The 21,092-nt window shown below is 51.8% G+C and overlaps 4 protein-coding genes across 4 annotated transcripts in view; 2 read left to right on the plus strand and 2 right to left on the minus strand.

The window, feature by feature from the left end:
• Positions 1–6,953, plus strand: part of Golga1 (golgin A1) — a 59,230-nt gene extending 52,277 nt beyond the window's left edge. Inside the window, exon 23 of the mRNA XM_020159251.2 lies at positions 6,362–6,953. Within this exon, the coding sequence (XP_020014840.2) occupies positions 6,362–6,379 (18 nt within the window). The 3' untranslated portion in view covers positions 6,380–6,953. The remainder of the gene's footprint in view (positions 1–6,361) is intronic.
• On the minus strand, positions 830–8,076 carry Arpc5l (actin related protein 2/3 complex subunit 5 like). The gene is made up of 4 exons (XM_074053222.1): positions 7,773–8,076; positions 3,964–4,035; positions 2,572–2,748; positions 830–1,359 (listed from the first exon to the last, which is right to left on the minus strand). The coding sequence occupies exons 1-4, from the start codon at positions 7,920–7,922 to the stop codon at positions 1,297–1,299; spliced, it is 462 nt and encodes a 153-aa protein (XP_073909323.1). The 5' UTR covers positions 7,923–8,076; the 3' UTR covers positions 830–1,296.
• Positions 8,077–12,804: 4,728 nt separating this feature from the next.
• Rpl35 (ribosomal protein L35) lies at positions 12,805–16,941 on the plus strand. Its single transcript, XM_020159246.2, has 4 exons — positions 12,805–12,951; positions 13,300–13,436; positions 14,422–14,503; positions 16,756–16,941. Exons 1-4 carry the CDS (start codon positions 12,949–12,951, stop codon positions 16,903–16,905), a joined length of 372 nt encoding a protein of 123 aa, XP_020014835.1. The 5' UTR covers positions 12,805–12,948; the 3' UTR covers positions 16,906–16,941.
• On the minus strand, positions 16,804–20,626 carry Wdr38 (WD repeat domain 38). The gene is made up of 9 exons (XM_074053223.1): positions 20,263–20,626; positions 19,755–19,875; positions 18,853–18,969; positions 18,664–18,761; positions 18,313–18,393; positions 18,104–18,235; positions 17,832–17,981; positions 17,407–17,454; positions 16,804–17,300 (listed from the first exon to the last, which is right to left on the minus strand). Exons 1-9 carry the CDS (start codon positions 20,329–20,331, stop codon positions 17,217–17,219), a joined length of 900 nt encoding a protein of 299 aa, XP_073909324.1. The 5' UTR covers positions 20,332–20,626; the 3' UTR covers positions 16,804–17,216.
• Positions 20,627–21,092: the final 466 nt, after the last annotated feature.

Below are 21,092 nucleotides of genomic sequence, written 5' to 3' on the forward strand. Positions count from 1 at the left end.
CTAGACTTCCCTTCCCTGCATTCTGGTGGTTCTGCACTGAGCAGGGGAGGTGGGGCTTGTATAGTCTATACTCAAGGCCTACAAGACCCAGAAGAGCTTCAGGGATATGAATGGGGACTTCATCCTTACCAGAATAGGAGCTGCAGTTACATGTGTTGAGAGGGAAAGAAAAGCTACGTTGGCCCCTGAAGAGGCTCATCATTGGTGGTTACAGGGAGCAAATTTAGCTTCAGTGGCTAATGGCTGATGCTATCTGCTTCTGGCCATTGGTTCTCTAAAGGAATTTGTCTACAAAAGACAAGAGATGGTGACTAGGCACAAATGAGGCCTGCCCTTGAAACACTCCCAAGGGTAACCACACAAACGGAAAACTTATTCGAATGAATTTTTTTTTTTTTTTGGGCAGTACTAGGGCTCGAACTCATGGCCTCATGCTTGCTAGGCATGTACTTTAGGCAGGCACTCTACCACTTGAGCCACTCCACCATCCCCAAACGGAAGACTTTTAAAGCCTTGACCGATTATTAAATGTTTGGCACTTTATTAAATTAAATAAGCTCCAAAATTACATACAAATCAAAGGAGTAAGAAACAATAAATAGTTACTCAGCAAAATGCCTCTGCAGCAGCCAGCAGCACTGTAGCTTAAGCTCCCACAATGGTGTGGCAAGAGGACCTGTGGATTGCCATGCTTGCTCCCCAGAGATGGCTAAACAGGGACGCACATCTACCCTTCCACACTGACTTTCCACAACAGTCCAGCTCTCATTCATTGCCGTCCCATTCGTACCACCTTTTACACACAGGAAACGCACTGTGACGCACATACTAACAAGCCAAGAGCTTTATTGATGCAGCAGGCACTTACAGCAAACCCGAGCGCAGCCTTCTCTCGGAAGACGGGATGTCTGTACAAACGCTCAGGTTTTTCCACTTCAGAAACACAAGCTCTCCCTTCCACCACAGCCCCTGGACCCACACCTGCCCAAATCACCCCTCCCCAATTTAAACAGGCAGTGCACATGGGTACACCTGACTGAAACTGGCCAGTCACTGCAGACGGTCCAATGTCAGTTCTGCAGTACTTTGTAGACAAAGGCAGAGACTCAGATCCTGCGAAGGATTTAGGAAATATTAAGACGAATTCTCCCTCCACCTCGAAAACCAAGTACATTTCAGCAGATATATGTCCTGAAATATTTAATTAGGAGTTCCTAGGAAGATGGTCCATTGTCAATCCCTTCTTCACCAGCCTGGGCATCCAAAATTCTTCTCAAGGTAACATGAGTCCTTTTTTTAAACAGTCTTTCTTGCTGTAAGAACTCTTATAATGGAACCTAGTCCTCCTACAGCTAAGGCCTGTGGAGCAGGAAAAGGAAACGTGTCAAATTGATTACCTGGCTGGCCAGGGGAGGGAGAACCTAACTTGTTGGGGAGACAGGACCACACACTCCCAGGCCTAAATCCCACCATGTCTCAGACCTCTGAAAAAAAGATTTTTGCAATGGTGACTATGTTCTAGGGAAGGAGCCCCATCCTAGAGCCAAGGGTCCCGAAGATGCAAACTCTTGAGGCAGAACTGGCTTGTGACCAATGTCCCCAAGGACACAGTAGAGCCCAAGCTGCCTTGAGACAAGCACAGACCTAGGCACAGAAATGCACACCAGCCCACCAAGAACTGCCTGCCAACAGAGCTGGCACCAAATCACAGGGGATGAAAGGTCCTGGCTGCTACACCACACAGAAGGCTTGCTCACTCCCCACGTACACAGCCCCCCGCAACTACAGAGCCCAGCACTTCGCTGATGCACCAATAAGAGAAGCACTCTTCAAACTCAACAATGGCTGGGGATGCAGCTCAGTGGTGTCAGTGGTAGGGTGCTTACCTAGCATACAAGAGGCCCTGACCCAAAACCACACACATTAAAAAAAAAAAAAAGCGCAGCACTGAGCCTCTTGAGAAGGCCAGTGTGTTAGTCACAGTCTGCTCCCCTTAAATGGCAGATGTGCTCACTGAAGCACTACGGGGGTGGGGATGAGGGGGAGTACAGCAGCACATAGGCAGGACACAAGCTTGACACATGGCATTGCTCCCAGCCTTTTCTGCTTCACGTGGATGAAGGTCACATTAAATGACTCAAGGTTTCTGCCCAATGTCCCTGCTGGTATGTGAGGCTGAGGTCAGGGCAGGAAGCCCTTAGAGCTGGTGGTAGGGCCTGCATTTCTAAGATCTCAACTCCTCCTCTCCACCAGTGCAAAGTATCATGAGGCCCCAAACAGCCAGTCAGCCTCCCTCCTACCTCATGCTAGCATCCCCATGTCCTGCACCAAGGGCACTCCATCCTGCCTGGCCTAAATCCACAGCTAGAAAGCAAAGGAGGCCACCAGTAGCAGAGACAAAAGATCCCTACCAGGTGTTTCCATGGGAGAGTGAGTGACCAGATGTTCAGGTTTAGGCCTGTCACTCTCAGGCCCATCAGAATGCCTAGTTTGCTCTGGAAAATCTGGCCTGTTGGACTGAACCCCAGGGTGAGTCAGCAGGCTGCTTGCAGGGGTGCAGTGTTCACATACCTTTTCGTGCCACTGGAGTAACACTGCACTGCTATTTTCTGTGGGCTTCTCAAACCCTTTATAAATGTACTTCATTAACAAGTCAATGCCATTTCTGTCCAGTGACTGCACAGCCTGCTCAATTTCGCTGCTCTTAAAGTTTGTGAGCACTTTCAGCACCACGCCCTGGGCTCGTTCCTACAGAAGAAAGAAAAAGAGTGAGGCCCACAGCTGCAGCCCAGGCACCACTGCATCCCCAGTTGGATGCAGAAACACCAAACCAAATGCACAGGATTCATCAGAAAACTGCCCAATTTCAATTCATCTAGCATGGGTTTAAAAAAAAAAAGTGGGCTAAAATTCTTTTATTACTTTAAATTTCAATGTATGTCTTATTTATGCCAATAAATTATTCCTATAATTTTGAAGGGAATAAACACCACATTTTTGGTTTTGGTTTTTTTTGTGGTGGTAAGAGGTAGAACCCAGGGCCTTGGGCTCCAAACAAGTGCTCCACCACTGAGCAACCTCTTCAGCCCCAGGCCTCACTATGTTTGATGACACCAGCAAGGCCTTATAAATGCCACAGAATCACAAAGTGAAGGTGGGTTTAATGGGCTGCAGCTCCTCATTGAATTCACACCCAGTACCAGAGGAGCCCTTCTCCACCTTTGCCACAGTACAGTCTTGGTTGCATCAAGATACTATCACAAGGATGGAGGTGTGGCCCAAGCAGTGGAGCGCCTGCCCTAGAAAAGACAAGTTCAAACCTCAGTTATTGTCCGTCCCCCATCTCCCCAAAAAAACAGATAGTACCACACAAGATGCCAGAATCCTAGCTATGGGGAGGTTCTTTTCCCTGAACCAAGTTTTAGCCAACCTCAGTAACTAGTCACAGTAAGCGTGACTAGTTTTTAAAAGACAAGAAATCCAAAAAACACCTAAAATACTCATGCAGATAAAGCCTATTCAGTAGCTTATGAAAGCATAACCACTGAGAAGTCCCACCTGGCAGCTAATTTATCTGTTCTGCTGATCAGCAAGGCTGGGTTGACTTCTCATCCCACCAGGCCCTTGAGACAAGCGAACGTTTCTTTGAGCTTTTACTATAAACACTGACAGCTTTGGGGCTGGACTGTAGCTCTGTGGCAGAGTGCTCGCATAGCATGCACAGTGCCCTGCCTTCCATCCTCAACACGCACACAAGCGCAGTCACTGACAGCTTTGATGTCAGAGGAGCCCCAACACCTGGGGAGAGCCAAGAGGCTTCCATGGAAGCACTGCCCAGTGGAATCCACTCTCCTTGGCTCAGTTTAAGCAAACGCTGTCCAGACCCTCATGAGCCTGGGAAAACAAACAACCACAGCTCTGGTCCTGATAGCTCCCAGCAAAGCTACAGTGTGACCCCTTTACCTTCACAGCTTGATTCTTGGTGTTGACTGGAGAGTTCCGCAAGGCCGCATGGAATGCCCGAAGCATGTCCCCTGTGCATCATGGCCAGTTAAGGATGACTAGGTTCACGTGTGACCATGCTTTCATTAATGACCTCATTTCAAAAACAGCTCAAGAGCAGTCAGAGGGATCTTTACACCACCCACTAGCTAGTGCCAGCCTCTTCTATGTGGGCACAGTCTGGCTTTAGCCTATAGCTTTCCTGAGCTATAGGCTCTTCCTGAGGGAGAGCAGAGGGTACCTCCTTCCTTCCAACTCCCTCTGAAGCTTCCTCCTCAAAGCAACTGCTGTTAAGAAGTACTTGCAGTAAAATCTGCGTTTGCTCACAACTGCTCAGTGCTGTGCACTGCATGTTCCCCACTGGACAATTATAGCAACCACGCACATGAAGTGGAAGCCATTCCCATCCTCATTCTAAAAGGGGAGGACAAAGGCACAAATAGGTTTAACTCTTCACCTAATACTTCTTATCAAACTGAGGAAATCGAGATGTGCTAAAGCCTCTATCTTCCAGGTCAATGATGTCCCATTGCTATAAGAAACTTTTTTTTGTATGTGTGGTACTAGGGCTTGAACTCAGGGCCTACACCTTGAGCCACTCCACCAGCCCTTTTTGTGTTAGGTATTTTTGAGATAGGGTCTCACGCACTATTTGCCCAAGCTGGCTTCAAACCATGATCCTCCTGATCTCTGCCTTCTGAGTAGCTAGGATTACAGGTGTGAGCCACAGGCGCCTGGCCAAGAACTTTCTGTCAACAAAATGAGCGAGTCTCTGCTTCCCCACTGCCAAACCTCAGATGCAATCATAACACCACATACTTTACTGAGTTCTGAACACCCAGCACACAAAAGAAAATTACAATCTGGGTTAGGTCCCCAAAGGTGACACCTAATTTAAACTGAATTACATCACCCACCTTTCATTTCCTCATGTGAAACACTGGCTTCAGTCAAAAAGCTTCAAAAATAGAACAAGGAATAGCCTCTACCCAATCAGGTTTTTTACTCCTATTCATGCAGCAATATCCACGTGTGCACAGAGAGAGCCTCTAGTGCAAAGCTGAACTCCCAGCTTCCCTAATGTGGGCTCCATCTTGGCCAAGCTGCTCTATGCCACCAGGCAAGCCACTCCCAGCCCTAGTTCAACTTGGCTCTGATCCACCTTGTATACCCTAGAGGCAGCCCACCCCCATATCTTTCAGCTTCTTCCCCAAACATGGGACAGTCCTAATATGAGCCACTGATAACCTCTACCTCATAATCCTTTTCTAATTTCGTGTACCCAAAGCAATAGGCAGGGTCCCAGAGGCTTAATGGGAAATGTAGGCTAGCTTGCTCTTTCTTCCCTTCACCCTAAACCAATGGGCAAGCATAATCATTCAGAAAATGGGTGGGGAAAGGCAAGGATGACAGAACTAGTCCATAGGAGCAAAAAGTAACTAAGTTAGCTCCCTGCAATCACATGCCATTTATGAAGCTGGCCTTCATACCCAGATGGCTTTAGGCCATTCCAGAGAACAGGCTGTGACAGCTGGGGGACCCTACCCAGCCCCTAATTCTCCTCTAGACTGTACTCAATCACAACACTACAGACATTTTGGACAGGATGATTCCTTAATGTGGGACCTGCCCTGTGCACTGCAGAATGCTTAGCAGTATTCCTGGTCTCTACTCAGCAGTACCCCCAAACCATGACAATCAAAATCTTTCCAAACACTGCCAAAATTCCTGGGAGTTACAGGAAGTGCAAAAACCACTGCTCTAGACAGACTCCTTCTCTAAAGACCAGAACCTGTTTCACCGAACAAGCAAAGGAGCTACAGCAACACTTTAGAACTGCCACAGGGTCTCACATCCTGGGTCAAGTGCTTCAACCCATCATCCCATTCCAAAAACCTTTGTGACAAGAACCTTTATTCCCATTTTCCGTTTCAAGGCAATGAAACTGAGGATGAGAAGGGAAATAACCTGACCAAGGTTGCAAAGCTAGGCTGCACAGCTGGCCTTAAAGCCAATCTCTTTCTACAATCCTGTGTTGCTGTCCTCCCCTAGATCCTGCCGTGGCCTGAACACTTGCTGTATGCCTCCTAGTGATGCTCCCATGGAACCGATCTCCCACCATGACACAGTCCCAGCACAGCCCTAAGACAGGCCTCGCCCCAGCCTCCCTCACTTCAACCAACCTCTCCCTGCTCTCCACTCCTAAGACTCTTAGAGGTTCTCTAGTTAAATGTGATCATCTAACACAAGTTCAACACTCCACACTCACATATTAGTTCTATGCTCCTCTCTACATGGGCCCATATTTGCCAGGATCTCAGTTCTCATCTGCTAATCTCCCTTTCCTCAATTCCAACAGGTACACTCTCCATGGTGATAAGACTTCTAGAAGCCACTGCCAGCTGTAAAGTAACTACTTACCATCCCCTGCATGTGCTAAGCTAAGAAGCTGCCTCAAGGAGGTGCTTGTGGAAATGTGACCTTCAACAAGCCCCACCAGCAACAAGACCAAGGCAGCAGCTGAGGAGGCATGGTCTCTTCATCTGTGGAACAGGATTTTAGGCCAAAGGCCTGACTCTGGAGCTTGTTCAGCACTGACGGCCCATGAGCTAGGCCCCACACCAGACTGGAAAACCAACCAACCTTCAGGGGGCCCTTCTCATGACCCCGTTTCACCAGCAGGGTAAGTGGGCAATCTGGATGGGACAGGAAATACAAGTTTGAACCTCCACCTTTGAAAACACATTCCTGTTCAAACAGAGTCTTAAGGCTTTTGTTTTAAAGGCATATTGGAGGAGCACTGCAGGACTCCTCCCAAAAGCAGTGGGCCTGACTTCCCAAGCTGAGTCAACTGATTAAATACCTAGAACCTGATTTATATACAGCAGGAGCCTCCGAGCCTGTCCTGGCAAGTGCGGGGGGAGGGGTACATACTTCCTGTAACACTACTGGAATAAAGAAAAGGTCTTCCTGTGAGAACAAGTCAGTTTCCTGTGCTCAGACTGCTAGGAGATGAAGCCGGCTGTGACAATCACCTCTATTTTTACTCTTCTGTTCTAAATACTTGTTTCTGTGGCCACAGAGGAACGGTCATTTCCAGTCTGGGGGCTCTACTTTCAGACTTCGCTCTACCCTATAGGGTTTTTCATAGCTTTAAACGATTAGCTTTTTCCAGCTTTCTGCATAAGGCAGTTACTGGAGGAGCCACAAGTCACTTGTTGAGCATGCTTGAGACCATGGAAGTCCAAAGCTCAAGGTGTTCAGAGGAAAAGTCTGGCCTAAGGCTGCAGCCTTCATCCTCCCCAACCCTGAGTCCTTTCCTCTCCGCTGCCACCCACCCGCTATATTCATGCTGTGCTGCAATCGGGCCCAAGAACGCCAGTAGAGCAGGCCCAGAAAGACTGCACCCAGCCGCCCAGGCCTCTCAATTACTCAGAGGTGGTTCACCTCGTCCCCTTCCGCCAACCAGCCCCCGAGAGTAGCCCTATTCCTGCAAGGAGGTATGGAAGCATGAGGGGCCCATGCAGGGGCAGCCCGAGGGGAAGAGGAGGCCGACGGGAGGCGGGGGCGTGCGGGGGGCCGCGCAGCTGAGGAAGGCACCCGGAGGAGGGGACTGGGGACACCAGGACCGAGGGCTCAAGGCCCGAGGGGAGCAGGATCGTTAGGCAGATGGAACACCAGCCCGAGGGGCTCAAGCGGGATGAGCAAGGCGGGAAGACCCCGGCCCAAGGGGACGCGAAGGCAGGGTCGCCGCGAAGGCCCGAAGGATATTGCCGCAGGAGTCCGTCCACCTCGCTAGGGTCCGGGCCTGGCTCCCCGGCCGCCGCGGCCGCCTCCTCTTGCTCGTCCACAAATTTGTTCTCGTCAAACTCGTCGATGTCCACTCTGCGGAAACGCGAGGATAGCGTGTTCCGGGCCATGGCGGGAGCTCGGCGCACGCCTCAGCCGGCTCCGCTCCAGGCCCGACCTCGACTCCGCGGCGCTCGGCTGGACACCGGCTTCAGCTCCGGTTCGGGGGTGGGAAGCGGTCGCCAGGCACCTCCTCCACCTCCTCCGCGCGCAGCCGCCGCTGCCCGCCCACTTCCGGTATACGCCGGAACCGGAAGCAGCTGGGCGGGAATAGTGGAGGCGTGCCCCGAATGACGTGAGCCATTGAGAGCTGGTATGGTGGACTGGCTGCCTCCAAGCACTGACATTTTCACCGGGCCTCTGTCTTCCCGCGTGGGGACGTGCAGGCCTGGCGTGGTGAGCGCCATAATTGCGCTTGTTCTTCGGCTTTCCCCCTGCGTCGAAGGAGCCCCTGGTCAGGCAGGGGCCCGCCCGGACTCTGGGGGTGATCACTGCCCAGACCGAGCGGACACCCGACCCGCAGGAGAAAGCGCCCGGATCCGCTTCTCGAGTGCTGGGCAGGCTTCCTGAACTCTGAGGCCTGAAGGATGAGTAGGTCTTATAAGCTCCGGGGAGTGGCAGGAAGGATTGCCTGGGTCTTGGAGCCCTGACCAACACAACACTACAGAAGGGGTTGCCTCTGCCTTGTACTTAGGGGTGACCCTACTGTTAAAGGAAAGGAAGACTTTAAGACGTTTAAAGTGTATTCAAGGGGCTGACAAGACGCTGAAGACGTTTTAACTTGAGGATGTGGCGACCCCTAGAGGGGGCAGAGGAAAGTAGGACCCGTGGCCACCATACTGGCACGAAGGGCGAGGCTGAATTCCCAGAATCTGACAAGAGGGAGAGGATAGGGCAGAGTCTAGGACGGCTGGGATGCCATTGTTAGGCTTTTGAGGGTTGTGTGTGACCTCTGACCTTAGCTTTAATCTAAAACAGGTCTTTTCAACTAGTATGAAAACTTTTTTCATCACTTCCCTTTTTTTGGCAGCACTGGAGCTTGAACTCAGGGCCTCATGCTTGCTAGGCAGGCGCTCTACCATTTCAGCCACTCCACCAGCCCTTTTTTGTGTTGGGTATTTTCGAGATAGGGTCTGGTGAACCATTTGCCCTGACTGGCCTCAAACTATGACCCTCCTGATATTTGCCTCCTGAGTAGCCAGGATTACAGGCGTGAGCCATGGCGCCCGACTTTTGAACTGGAAGTGTTACTCAAGCGCTATGGCACCTGCTTTGCAAGCACAAAACCCTGAGTTCAAACCCCAATCCCACAAAAAAAAAGGTCTATAGTTGAAACGTGATTTCTTTTTATAATTTGATTAATTCCATTAAAACATGTCTACTGATGAGAAAATGCTGCTAGACTGTGAAGCAACCTAACCTTGGATGCTAAAGATACAGACTCCCGTAGTAGCAAATAGGTGCTTAAAAGTCTCAGGTCCTGGAAAGAGTCAATACACACAAGCATTTCAACTCCATACCTGAGGAGAAGTCTTTGTGACTCAGGCCACAGACAGCAGAAATTCATATCCCCAGAACATCCTGGACTGGAAGAACTTGAAAGCAGAAATTATCATTTTACAAGTAAAAAAATCCTCAAATAAACTGGTGCATGAAATAATATTCCAGCTCATGGTCATGGACTTCCATTCCAGTCAGATACACAGAATTCTTAAATCCATAATAGTCAGCTGGGTGTGGTGGTAGACGCCTATAATCCCAGCATTCAGGAGGTTGAAGCAACAGGATCTTGAGTGCAAGGCAGCCTGGGCTACACAGTGAGATCCTGTCTCAAGACAAACAAAAAGGCCAGGTGTGGTAGCTCAAACTTGTAATCCTAGCTACTTGGGAGATAGGGATCCAGACTGTAGCTCAAGGCCAGTATCTCAACCGATAAAAGCTGGGCACAGTGGAGCAAACTTGTCATCTCACTATGTGGGAAGGGTAAATAGGAGGACTGACATCCACACCAGCCTGGACATAAAGTGAGACCCTATCTCAAAAATAACCAAAGCAAAAATAAAAAAAAGCAAAAAAAAATCCATATTATGTCCAGATAACTAAATGCTGAGGAAAAGTCCACTCAGTACCTGTGATTAATGGTGCAGTCTTAACGCAGATGGAAACAGCCCTGGAAGTTCTGAGCAGAGCAAGTTTGAAAAGGGGACTAAAATCCTAGCTACTCAGGAAGCAGAGATTAGGAGGATCAAGTTTTAAAGCTAGCCTGGGCAAATTTCTGCAAGACCCTATCTCGAAAAAACCCATCACAAAAAAAGGAGCTGGCTGGTGGAGTGCCTCAAGGTATAGGCCCTGAATTCAAATCCCAGTACCACAAAAAAAAAGGGGTGGGGTAGATCTCTAGCAGCTGCATTGAGAACACATCTGGGAGCAAGAGCCAAAATAGGTGGTTTAGGAGGTGACATCAGTGACATCTGAGCAATGGTAGCTCAGGGCAGGCAGATGCCAAAATAGGGTGATATGTGTATTTTCAAGGTAGAGCCCACAGGATTTGCTGGTAGATCAGGTATAGAGAGTCACAGAGAATAAACATGTAGGATTGGCCATGTGGCTCAGTGGTAGAGTGCTTGTCTAGCATGCTGGAGGCCCTGGGTTCAATCCCAGCATCACAAAAATAAAAAAATTTAGAAAAATGTACAGAGATGAAGAGCTATAAGCATCTGGAAATTTGGACAACAAAGCCCCTGTGCACATTTAGACTTCCATATAAAACTAACACATGCCAAGAATGTTCTCTGTCTGGTCTCTTTTCCCCACATACATCTCTCCACCTCCCAGAAGCCTGCTTCACTGAGGTCTGAGGCAAACTTTATTATTTTTATTTATTTATTTACTTATTTTGCAGTGCTGGGGTTTGAACTCAGGGCTTTCACATTGAGCAACTCCACCAGCCCTATTTTGTGATGGGTTTTTTTGAGATAGGGTCTTGTGAACTATATTTGCCCAGACTAGCTTTGAACCAAAATCCTCCTGATCTCTTCTTCCTGAGTAGCTAGGATTACATGAGTGAGCCACCAACACCCAGCTGGGGCAAGCTTTATTAATTCACTCATCCAACAAGCCATCCAGGTGCTGGGCCTGGAGACAAAAAGACTGAATTAAGTAGTTCTGCTGCCCAGGTTGGCTGTGGAGACAGACACATAAAAGCATATCACTTAACTCAATGTTTCTGGGGCTAAGGAGGATTACACAAAGGGCTTGGATGTAAGAGGAGGTTGCTACCCTTTGAGGTGTGGAGGAAGTGACACCTGACAGCAACAAGACAACCTGCTTTAACTAGAGCTTTAACTAGGTGGTGTGTCTTCATTATAAGGAAATGAAATGACACCTGCTGGTTGGGACAGTAGTGGAAACACCCACTTAGCCTAAAAACCTTCCCAGCTTTAGCAAAGCCCAGTTACTCATACCTGTAATCCCAGCTACCTGGAAGGCAGAGATGTGGAGGACTCATGTTTGAAATCAGCCAGAGCAAAGTTAGCACAAGCCCCTGTGGTCCCAGCTACATGAGAGGTGTAGGTAGGAGGATTGTGTGCAGGCCAGCCCAGGGGAGAAAAAAAATTCGAGACCCCACCTGAAAAATAAAGCAAAGAAAGGCTGGGGCATGGCTCAAGAGGTAGAGCACCTGCCTAGTGAGCAAGAGGCCCTGAATTCAAACCTGAAACTGCAAAAAAATGTTATGTTTTGCAGCTCTGTGAATTCCTATGTGATTGAAGTGTTTATTCCACTACAAGTTCAGATTAGGTTCTAAATGGCCTGAGTGGAAAAACTGGGACCTGAGGTGGGAGGCAGCTGACTAGGGATGGCATAGAAAGAACTCAAATTTAACCAGTCACATTTATTCATTCATTTCATTCATTTGGGGAACAAAGCAGATCTCCCAGTCTGCAGGGCTCTGAGCTAGGCACGGGCGGTCGGGGTGTAAGGGAGTGAGGGGGGTTGCTCAAGCTAACGGCAGTGGTACTTGCATCGATTAACATACATCAGGTCTTGTGCTGAGAGCTTTACCTGTATCTTCTCTAATCCTTTTAAATACACCGTTTTATAAGTGAGAAAGCTGAGACTCAAGAGAGGGGAAGGGATTTGCCAAGAATATCAAGTAGTACCTGGCAATAGAGCAAGAATTTGAAACCGTTTGGACTCAGTAAACAAAAGTCTATGGAAGCTGTTTGCATTGCCACATGTTGTCTCTACCAAAAGATGCTGCAGTTGGATCACAGCTGGCTGACCCCACCCCTGCCCGCCCACCCCGCACCGTCAATCCTTTAAGGCAGGAGTCACGTCACCGCACCCTTGAAAACCCTCACTCTTGCCCAGGTAGTAGCTCACGCCTGCAATCCCAGAAATCAAAAGGCTGTGGCAGGAGAGGCAAACGTTGGAGGTCACCCGGGGCTCCACAGCAAGTTCCAGGCCAGTCTAGGCTCTACAATGTGCTTCAAAAAAACCGGCGTGTTGATGCACGCCCCTGATCCCAGCTACCTGAATACCTTAGATTAGGAGGGTCACGGTCCAGGCCCGCCTCAGGAAAAAACGCGGTATCTACCCGAAAAATAGCTAAAAGGAAAAGAGGGCTGGGGGCGTGGCTCAAGCGGTACAGCGCCCGCCAAGCCAAACAAAACAAAAAACCCTCACCCTCATCCCCTTCGCACCCCCATACCCCCAGCGCCAGCTCACAAGGACCCAGGCTGGGAGATCTGCAGGCTGCCTGAATGAATGAAATGAGCGAATAAATGACTGGTCGAATTCGAGCCCTTACTATGCCATCCCCGGTCAGCTGCCGCTCACTGCAGGACTCCGTTTCCCAAACTGCGCTGCTCAGGGCACGAACACAACACCGGAGAAAAAAGGCCGCCGCCGGTCGTGCGGCCTGGGCGGAGCGGGACGTACCACCGCGATCCTGGGGAGGAGGGGAGGGGCCAGGGCGCCCCCATCGCGACGCCATTGGTCGCGCCCGTCGTCACCCGGCAGTAGTTGCAGGGTTGAGGCCCGCCCCTTCCTCTTCCCCTCGGACCAGGCAGTGGTGGCGCGGAGGCTGGTGCGGCTATGGTGAGGATGCGGGAATCCGGCGCCATCCGAGCGCTGTGGGGTCGTGGGGACCGGGTGGAGGCAGCGAACTGAGCCCGGGGATCCCATCTGCCTGCCGGGTCCGCGGGGTACCGTGCGGGGCGGCCTAACCCCACCGCAGCCCGCCTCCCCCCTCTCCCCTGCGGGCTCGGGCTGCGGAAACTTGCGCGGCCGGGGCCTGCCTCTCGCGGTCTGCGGAGTGCGGTGGCGGCCCTGCCCGGTAGCCCTCCTGGACTTGGACACTCCCGACGGGCCTCGAGCACCCCGCCTGAGCGGTGCTGGCCTCGACTGCCTGTCGCGGGGTGGCTGACCCACACCCTTGTCGCTCAGGCTAAGATCAAGGCTCGGGACCTTCGCGGCAAGAAGAAAGAGGAGCTGCTGAAACAGCTGGACGACCTGAAGGTGGAGCTGTCCCAGCTGCGCGTCGCCAAAGTGACAGGCGGCGCGGCGTCCAAGCTCTCCAAGATGTAAGTGGCCGGCATGCAGGGCACGTGTGCATTGGGAGCGGTTGTGGGTTTAGAAGGCGGATTCAGGAAGTAGCCGTGCAGGTGGCCGCTGTGTGTGCTGACCCTTCGCTGTCTTCCGGCCCGGCCCGCGCCAGCTTCTGAGGCCGGAGAAGGAGCTGGGTATCCCTAAAGACAGAAGCATCATGATGCTGATGCTGCCTATTTGGACCTTTCCCCTCTTGGTTTCTCCTCCTTCACCTCGTGCCTTGGTGACAGGTGCCTCGCATCCTTAGCTTGGAGTTGTAGTCACTTAACTCATGTAGAAGGATCAGGGCACTTGAGAAGGAAACTTGGGTTTGGAGTCAGTCCCCCTGGCTGCACATTGCACTTGTCCCACCCTACATGGTAGGAAGGTTCCTTCACTTCCCAGGGTATAATGACTCTTCAAGACCAAGCTTACCACGTGGTGGACCCTCCCTTGTACCCTGACTGGCTCCTATTAACATGACTACAGATTGATAATTCCCCAGCCTGCTCCTAGGTTCGCTGTCACAGGTGCCCCGCAGGATTTCAGCTTGGAAAGGGGCGTTTTGAGTGGCTTTCCTGTGACTTGCCCTCCTCTCGTTCAGATTATCATGGACTGTCTTCATAGCCCTTGGGATAAATTCTCTACCTTGGATTGAAAGTCCTATTTCACCTCCTTTAAGCCCGTGCTTTTGTCTGAACAGTGCTTCAAAGCTCAAAAGCAAGAACTCGCTGCCAACCCTTCCCTTCTTGTTCCTAGTTCCTAGTCCTGCGATGCCTGTGCCATGTGTGTTCTCACCTCAGAGAGACTCACAGGGGTCAAGTGACTACACCTCAGGCCTTTTTCTCTTGGGTGAATATGGATGGGCTGGTGGAGCACTTCCACTGTCCCTTCCCTGTGGTATCAACGCTGAGGTCGAATGAGATGCCTTGGGGAGTGCTGTGTGTCTTCCCCATCTTCACTGACATCTTTGTTCCGTAGCCGAGTTGTCCGCAAATCCATCGCCCGAGTTCTCACAGTCATTAATCAGACTCAGAAAGAAAACCTCAGGAAATTTTACAAGGTGAGCAGGGCTGGGACGGTTGTTAGCGGGAAGCAAATTCCAGCCTACCCCTGGCCAGGAAGCATTGTGAAGAGGCCCACTGGGTTGAGCAGGATGGGAGTGGTTGGGCCTGCCATACACTGGCTTGTGGCACTAAAATGTCAATGTGAGATGAGGTGGGGGTTCTGGTTAGTTTGGGGGGTGTGGTTGTACTGGAAATTGAACGCAGAGCTTTATACATGCTGGGCAAGAGCTCTACCGCTTGTATTGTGCCCCTAACAAAACTTGGATTTGGATTTGAGTCGAACTAGTTGAGTGCTGTTGGGCAGAAATAACTGGCAGTAACGGTGTTGAGTTGGTTGGTTGGTTTTGCAGTGCTGGGGATCGAACCCAGGGCCTTGTACATGCTAGGCAAACACTACCATGGAGCTGTCGTTTTGCCTCTTACTATGGCTTTGGTGTGCATCAGTCATTGCAAACACCTCATCTGTTTTCAGATGGGGACCCTGAGGCTTCCAGAGTTACATTGCCTAGGGTCACCTCCCATTGGGCAGGTTTTAAGTCTTTCACTGATTGGCTGCCCAGATATCTAGGCTGTTTTTCTGTCATTAAAGTCATCTGGTGGTGGCTTATTACCTCTGCAAAGTGTAACCAAATTAGTGCTGGTGTTTGACACACCTAAAAAGCTATTACAAGCTCCAAGAACACCACTAGGGTGCTGTCACCAGCCAGGGGTGTGCACAATTGTATAAGAAGTTTTCTCAGGAGTAGGTCAGGAGCTTTCCTTAGGCTCCGAGGGGACCAAATACAGGTGGTTGCTAGGAAGAGTTGCGTTGGTAACCATCCACTGAGTGCTCCTCTCCCATAGGGCACCTCACAATTAAGAAAGTGGAGGTGAAGGACTTACTTCTGTCGTGGTGCTGTGCAGTGGGACTTTCTGTGGTAGTGGAAATGTCCTATGCTGCTGTGTCCCTGGCCTCGTGTGACTGGGGACCACTAAACATGAGTGGTGACTAAAGAAGTCAGTCTTTTATTTGGGTGCTGCTGGGCTTTGGGTTGGTTTGTTACCGTGTGGGCGCCTTGCAACAGCGACATGCATCCAGTGGTTCCTCTGTTGGGAGCAGCAATCTAAACAAGTTAGTAACCTTGAAACCGACAGGGGCCTGACTAGTGTGTGTGGACAAGACTCTTGTTTTCAAGTCCCCTCCAGGGTTCACCCTAAACTTACACAGCTGCTTTCTGTGCTTCTCTGCTCTTGAGCTGCAGCCAAGCCCTGGCTTTGGAGGCTGTGACTTCCATAAGAGCCATCCTGAAGCGCTTGCCTCCTCCCCATCGAGTTCTCTGTTCAGTCCCCCCCATTAGCTTTGGGGTCCTTAAGCAGGGACCCGGCACAAGGTCTTGTCCTAAGGGGGACATCACTGAGCCACCTTACTATTAGAACCTTCACGGAGGTGAAGGGGGGGAGCCAATTGTGAAGATGCCAGATAGGCTGAGCACAGCAGCAGTGGTGCACGGAGCCCAAGAAAGTAATAGTGCAGAGCTTTGGCCTTGTATCCATAGAACTTGGCCATGCCTTTCTTTGAAATTTGGTGTTACAATGGAGCATTGTCACAGGAAGAACCTCCAGATGGGTTTTTTTGTTTGTTTCTCTTTTGGGCAGTACTGGGGCTTGAACTCAGGGCCTTCACCTTGAGCCACTCCACAGCCCTATTTTTGTAAAGAGCTTTCTGAGATAGGGTCTCGAAGACTGTTTGCCCAGACTGGCTTCAAACTGTGATCCTCCTGATCTCTGTTGCTAGGATTACAGGTGTAAGCCACCAGCACCCAGTGACCCTCCAAATTTATGAGTCCTGTGTAGCTTAGAGCTAAGGTAGCAGTGACCACCCCAACCTGGTGGGTCCCACCTATACTGGGTGCAGCCCTATACCCAGTTGTGGTGTGGCTTTGACTTCATAAAACTGGCAGTCTGGTACGTGGGAGAAATACTGAGGTAACCTCTTGGCCCAGTAAGTTAACACCCTTATATAAAATAAGGATAGCCTCACCAGTCTTGGATTTGGGGGAATTAAATGGGCTGCTGAGCAAGTGTGGGGCCCCCTGACCTCGAGGCTGTCATTGGCAGCCTAGTGCTCTAAAGCCCTACAACTTACTACATTCCAGTTTCCCGTCCTGGGGCCCTTGTGCCAACCACACTTCCCCTGAGTGTCTTCCAGCATCTCCCAAATAGCCTCCCGGGACCTACTGGTGCTCATTCACCCTGCTGTCTGTGCTAGGGCAAGAAGTACAAGCCCCTAGACTTGCGGCCCAAGAAGACTCGAGCCATGCGCCGCCAGCTCAACAGGCACGAGGAGAGGCTGAAAACCAAGAAGCAGCAGCGGAAGGAGCGGCTGTACCCTCTGCGCAAGTTTGCAGTCAAGGCCTGAGCAGCGTCACGACAATAAAAACCGAAACTGGCTTGAGTTGCTCTGTACTTGCTGGTGTTGGGCGTGTAGAATGGAGGTGGGGACTAGTACCAGGTGCGGGGCAGGTTCCTGCTGGTAGCTGTTGGCTATCCTGTTACGCAGTGGGATTGTCCACGCCACAGGGATCTGATGGTGTTCTCAGTTACTTCGAGCCTCTGGTGTGGAACTGTCTTTGAGCCCTTGGCAGGGACAAGGGACAATCAGGTTTGAGGAATAGCCACAGTGGTGGTACATCCCTTGAAGGGTGCTGGGTGACTTGTGCAGTGGACTTGTCATTTTTGGTGATCAGCAGCTCCAGATACCAAGAGTTTCCCTTTGGAGGTGAAGACACAGGCATGGGCCACATCCAGGGCTCCCTGCAAAAAGCAACACTGCCAGGAGCTCTGGGTTCACAAGTTCTGACCCCAGTATCCCTGCAGATTCGGGGGGTCTTTTCCACTGGTGCTGTAGGCCCACCCTTACCTTCAGGTTCTCAAGGCACTTTCCAGTTTTGAGGTCCCACACTTTCACCTGAAAGTAAAAACAGGCAGAAGTGTGGGGGGGGTGCAGGGGCCTCTCCAGGCCAATGTGGTATCTTTGAGATCACCTCCTCCATGGCAGCACCATGGGCTGGGGCTTGTCTACAGGACAGGTTTGAAATGCCTTTGATACAGAGATGTGTCAGTTCTGCTTGCAGCTGTGGGGTCATAGGGTCAGCCTAGACCTCAGAGCTGGCCATTAGGTAGGGAGTGGTCAGTACCTGGGTTGTCTTGGGCCCCCCCCCTTTTTTTTTTTTTTAATATTCATATGTGCATACATTGCCCCCTTTTTAGTTAGGACAAATGGGCATGTGGACAGTTCTGGAAATTGGGTGCAGAGGGCTCTGGGCAAGGGGTGGGGGGAGTTACCACGCAGGAGTAGCCGGCACTGGCCAGCTGCAGCTCATCAGGTGAGAATGCTACACTCTTCACCCAGTTGACCTGGCCCTTGAGCTGGATGAGCAGGCTGCTGGTTGTGGGCTTCCAGACACGGACGGTCTTGTCCCAGGACCCTGACGCCTACAGAGACAACTGAGCCAGTGGTGTAAGGCCTCCATGCTCACTGGGCCCCCAAATGGCCTGTGCCCCTTTTAAGAGTCACAACCAGTAGACCAGCCTGGGGCTCAGGTGGCCCAGCTTACCAGGAGGCCAGAAGCCGAGTAGCACAGGCAGCTGATGTTTCCACTGTGGCCCTCCAACTCCTGGTAGATGCCAGCTGGGGTCCCCACCCTCAGGTCCCAGATGCGGACACTGGAGTCCCATGAGCCAGTGGCCTGTAGCAGGTGGTGACCATGAGTGGTTCTGGCCCACCTGTTTTGGGGCCACTGCAGCAGGGCAAGGTGATGCTCACCAAGCAGTCAGTACTGGGAGAGAAGTCACTGCTCTGGATGGAGTCCCTGTGACCAGCTAAGCGTTGCAGGGCCTGGCCAGACTGGGGAGAGAGCTGAGCTGCAGGAGGCAGTGGAGGGCTTTGCAGCCCAATCCTGGGCTTCAGGGGTCAGAATCTGGGCAGGAAGGGCAGTCCAGACAAGAAACCTGAGCAGAGGCCCTACAGGTGGAGGGCTGGTGTGTGGGGATGTCTAGATGGGAATGGGCAGTTTGGGGTTGGGGGAAGCACTGAGGGTTTGAGCCATGAGGGCAAGAGGTAGAGGCTGCCACCACTGCTAACCCAAGGCTTGCCAGGCCCCAGCCTCTTACATACCTGCACCTCCCAAAGTATCACCTGCTTGTCCCAGCCTCCTGATGCCAGCTGCTTTGAGTCAGGGCTGAAGCTCACTGTCTCCACGCTCCGATGGTGACCTGCAGGCACCAACCCCAAAGTGAGGAAGATGACCAAGGAATGCAGGACGGGCTGCATGGCTCTCAGGCCCACCCATCTCATCTCACTCACCATTAAGCACCTGCAGACACTTGGCTGTCGTCATATCCCACAGGCGGATGGTGCAGTCACCGGAGGAGCTGGCAAAGAGGTGGCCATCGGGGGAGAATCGACAGAACTTCACAGGGCCTAAGGCAAGGAATAAGGGCTCTGCCCTCTTGCTCCTGAGATTGCACACCTCACCCGAACTCTAGTCCCCTGGAGGTGCCTGGGTTTCCATACCTGGCGTTGAGGCAGGCCTTAGCCTGGAGCACCAGACCCCAATTTGCCCATATGGAATATCAATACTCAAATGCAGGTTCCTCCCAGAAACGTTCATCTGACAATCCAGCCTGGGCTCACTAAGCCAGGCCTGAACCTTCCATACCCTTGGCAGTGATCTGTGCCCTGTCACTGGCTGGTTTTTTCTTCTTGTTCTGTAATACTTACATCTAGGTCCTTACCAGGGACTAGGCATTCTGCATTGCTTCATCCTGTAGGGTAGCACTTGCTACCCCATTCTATGGCAGAAGAGATGGCTAAGGTGACATGACAAGACCACAGTCCAAAAAGTGGTAGATGCAACATGGCTGAGCTTTAAAGACATTTAGGCTAAGTGAGCTACACCAGTCACAGAAAGACAAACATCCCACTGACATGAGGTACCTAAAGCAGGCACATCCCTAGAAAGTTGGGCTGGGAGGGAGAGGGATGAGGAGCTGTTTAATGGGTACATTGATTTATGACTTTGATTTAGTAGGATGAATTCAAGTGTGTTTAAGATTGGGAAGCCCCGCCCCCAGGTATTAGGTCAGGTGTCCACTGGCCCAGCCCTGCCCCAGCTGTCTTGCTCTAATGCCCTGATCCAACCATGGAGGTCACTGAGGTAGGCTCTGCAGAACGTCAGCCCAGCCCAGGGCCTCCCATCTCCACACCTGTGTGGCCACCCAGCCTCCACAGCAGCCGCCTGCTCTGCGTCTCCCAGCCATACACACAGCCATCCTCTGAGGCTGTGAGCAGTGTCCTGCCGTCGGGGGAGAAGGCAGAGCAGTTGACCTGGAAGTAAGAGGATAAACGTGGTGCCATTGGGGCAGGAGACACCTGCACCAAACTGCCCAGGAGCCCGGGGTGGAAGGGCCCAGACTCCAGGCCTCACTCCACAGCCAGCGCTCTGTAAATCTGGGCCTGGAACCGGAAGTCAGCCCATTCTAGAGCCTGAGCCAACTGCGAGTTCAAAAGCTGCTGAAAGCCCTGAGTTCATCCACTTCACAGCCGGAGCCCAAGAACACCGGAGCCATGGTTAGAACCAGAGCTTAGAACCTGGAGTCCATTCTGGAGCATGAACCCAGAGAACACTGTGGAATCCCCACTACACAGACCCAGGAACCACCCCAGACCCCAAACCAGGAGCCCAGCGCCTGGGTAGAGCTCTCTGGGCCTCACCTCTCCACGGTGCTGCCCGAAGAACTTCACTCTCCCCACGGTCAGCGCCCTTGGAGCCCTAATGTTCATGGGCGCCAGATCCTGGGTCCCGCAGCCTCCTTCCTAGGCCCGCGCGGGTCCCGCCTGCGGGGCAGGGCTTAGGACACGGTGGAAGGGATGGGGAAACTGTGTACCATCGGTCTCCATGGTAATCGGGGTGGAGTGCGCAGCCGCAGTGGGATCTCTGAGAAGCCAGGAGGAGCGACAGTCATCAGAGACAGCTTGCTTCCCGGGGGAGGTAGGTCCGTAGCAGGCCGATGGCTGGGAGATGTGGGTTCCCACGCCGCCGCGCAGGACCCAGAGCCGCTCTCGCCGCCGGGCAAGAGTGAGCGCAATGCGGCCGCTAGAGGGCGCGCCTGCCCCGCACTACCAGTCGGTGCCGCTTTAATAAGACCATTTCTCCATGTGCACGACGGGGGCTGTCAGCCCTGCCCCGCAGGACTCCCGGACTGGAGCAAGCAACGGGAGGGCCTGGACCATGACAGCGGTTCATCTGAGGCTGAGAATGACCGGGAGAGGTTGGGGACAATGGCCATCTCCACCCTCCAGGTGTGGGGAGCTGGAAGCAGTGTGTCAAAGGGCAGGGCATTAAGAAGTGGAGCTAATGGGCTCATTCCTGTAATCCTAGCAGCTCAGGAGCAGACATCGGGAGGATTGTGGTTGGAAGCCAGCAGGGGCAAACAGGGCGTGACACCCTATCTCCAAAGTGTTCACAGGTAGCTCAAGGTGAAGGCTGTGAGTTCAAACCCCAGCACCACAAAAAAAAAAAAAAAAGAAGAAGAAGAAGAAGA

This window comes from Castor canadensis, chromosome 13, assembly GCF_047511655.1.
Source record: "Castor canadensis chromosome 13, mCasCan1.hap1v2, whole genome shotgun sequence".
NCBI lineage: Eukaryota > Metazoa > Chordata > Mammalia > Rodentia > Castoridae > Castor > Castor canadensis.

Excerpts from the sequence above, each read along its gene's own strand:
- Rpl35 (XM_020159246.2), top strand. Across the intron at positions 13,437-14,421 it reads GCGTCCAAGCTCTCCAAGAT|CCGAGTTGTCCGCAAATCCA; the intron begins GTAAGTGGCCGG and ends TTTGTTCCGTAG. Across the intron at positions 14,504-16,755 it reads ACCTCAGGAAATTTTACAAG|GGCAAGAAGTACAAGCCCCT; the intron begins GTGAGCAGGGCT and ends TGTCTGTGCTAG.
- Arpc5l (XM_074053222.1), bottom strand. The coding sequence starts at position 7,922 with ATGGCCCGGAACACGCTATCCTCGCGTTTCCGCAGAGTGGACATCGAC. Across the intron at positions 4,036-7,772 it reads TGGACGGACTCCTGCGGCAA|GGGGACATGCTTCGGGCATT; the intron begins TATCCTTCGGGC and ends CCATGATGCACA. Across the intron at positions 2,749-3,963 it reads CCAAGAATCAAGCTGTGAAG|GAACGAGCCCAGGGCGTGGT; the intron begins GTAAAGGGGTCA and ends TTTCTTCTGTAG.
- Wdr38 (XM_074053223.1), bottom strand. The coding sequence starts at position 20,331 with ATGAACATTAGGGCTCCAAGGGCGCTGACCGTGGGGAGAGTGAAGTTC. Across the intron at positions 19,876-20,262 it reads TCGGGCAGCACCGTGGAGAG|GTCAACTGCTCTGCCTTCTC; the intron begins GTGAGGCCCAGA and ends TCTTACTTCCAG. Across the intron at positions 18,236-18,312 it reads CTCCCAGTACTGACTGCTTG|GCCACTGGCTCATGGGACTC; the intron begins GTGAGCATCACC and ends CACCTGCTACAG.